General features: G+C 41.5%; 1 protein-coding gene across 4 annotated transcripts in view; it reads left to right on the forward strand.

The window, feature by feature from the left end:
* LOC119587783 (MAM and LDL-receptor class A domain-containing protein 1-like) overlaps positions 1–470 on the forward strand; it is an 18,186-nt gene that overhangs the window by 5,713 nt on the left and 12,003 nt on the right. For all 4 annotated transcript variants that reach the window (XM_037936478.1, XM_037936476.1, XM_037936477.1 and 1 more), the window contains exon 8: positions 149–229. In XM_037936478.1, coding sequence (XP_037792406.1) covers positions 149–229 — 81 coding nt within the window. The remainder of the gene's footprint in view (positions 1–148; positions 230–470) is intronic.

Raw genomic sequence — 470 nt, forward strand, 5'->3', positions numbered from 1 at the left:
TTGTTTTTACCAACCGGTCTTTGTGTGCACATTCCTGTGCGCCTGTAAGCTGGAATATGGATTCGTACACATACGGATGAAATCTCCTAACTGACTCCCTGACTTAAGAAAGCATAATTAACCATCAACTTCCACCCAACCTCTCCAGAGTCCTGTACGCCCCCACGGCAACCGCAAACAACATCCGGGAACTCTGGAAGATCGAAGGAGCATCTTCAGGCACTGACGAGTAAGCGAAGGTTCCACACTTTTTCGTGTGTTTTTCCTTCCTTTCTTTCTCTTTTCTTCTCTTTTTGTCTTTCCTCTCTACATATAGATATATTTTACACTCTTTCTTAACCCTTTTGCCAAGTTCGGCGTTTCTGTGTAGAATAATTTAGAAATAATAATGATACAAACGAACATTAACATTTTGTCCCGCATTTTCGTTTCAGTCGGTACCCTATTCTGTACACATACGTTCATATTGC

Source organism: Penaeus monodon, chromosome 23, assembly GCF_015228065.2.
Source record: "Penaeus monodon isolate SGIC_2016 chromosome 23, NSTDA_Pmon_1, whole genome shotgun sequence".
In the NCBI taxonomy this organism is placed as follows: Eukaryota; Metazoa; Arthropoda; class Malacostraca; order Decapoda; family Penaeidae; genus Penaeus; species Penaeus monodon.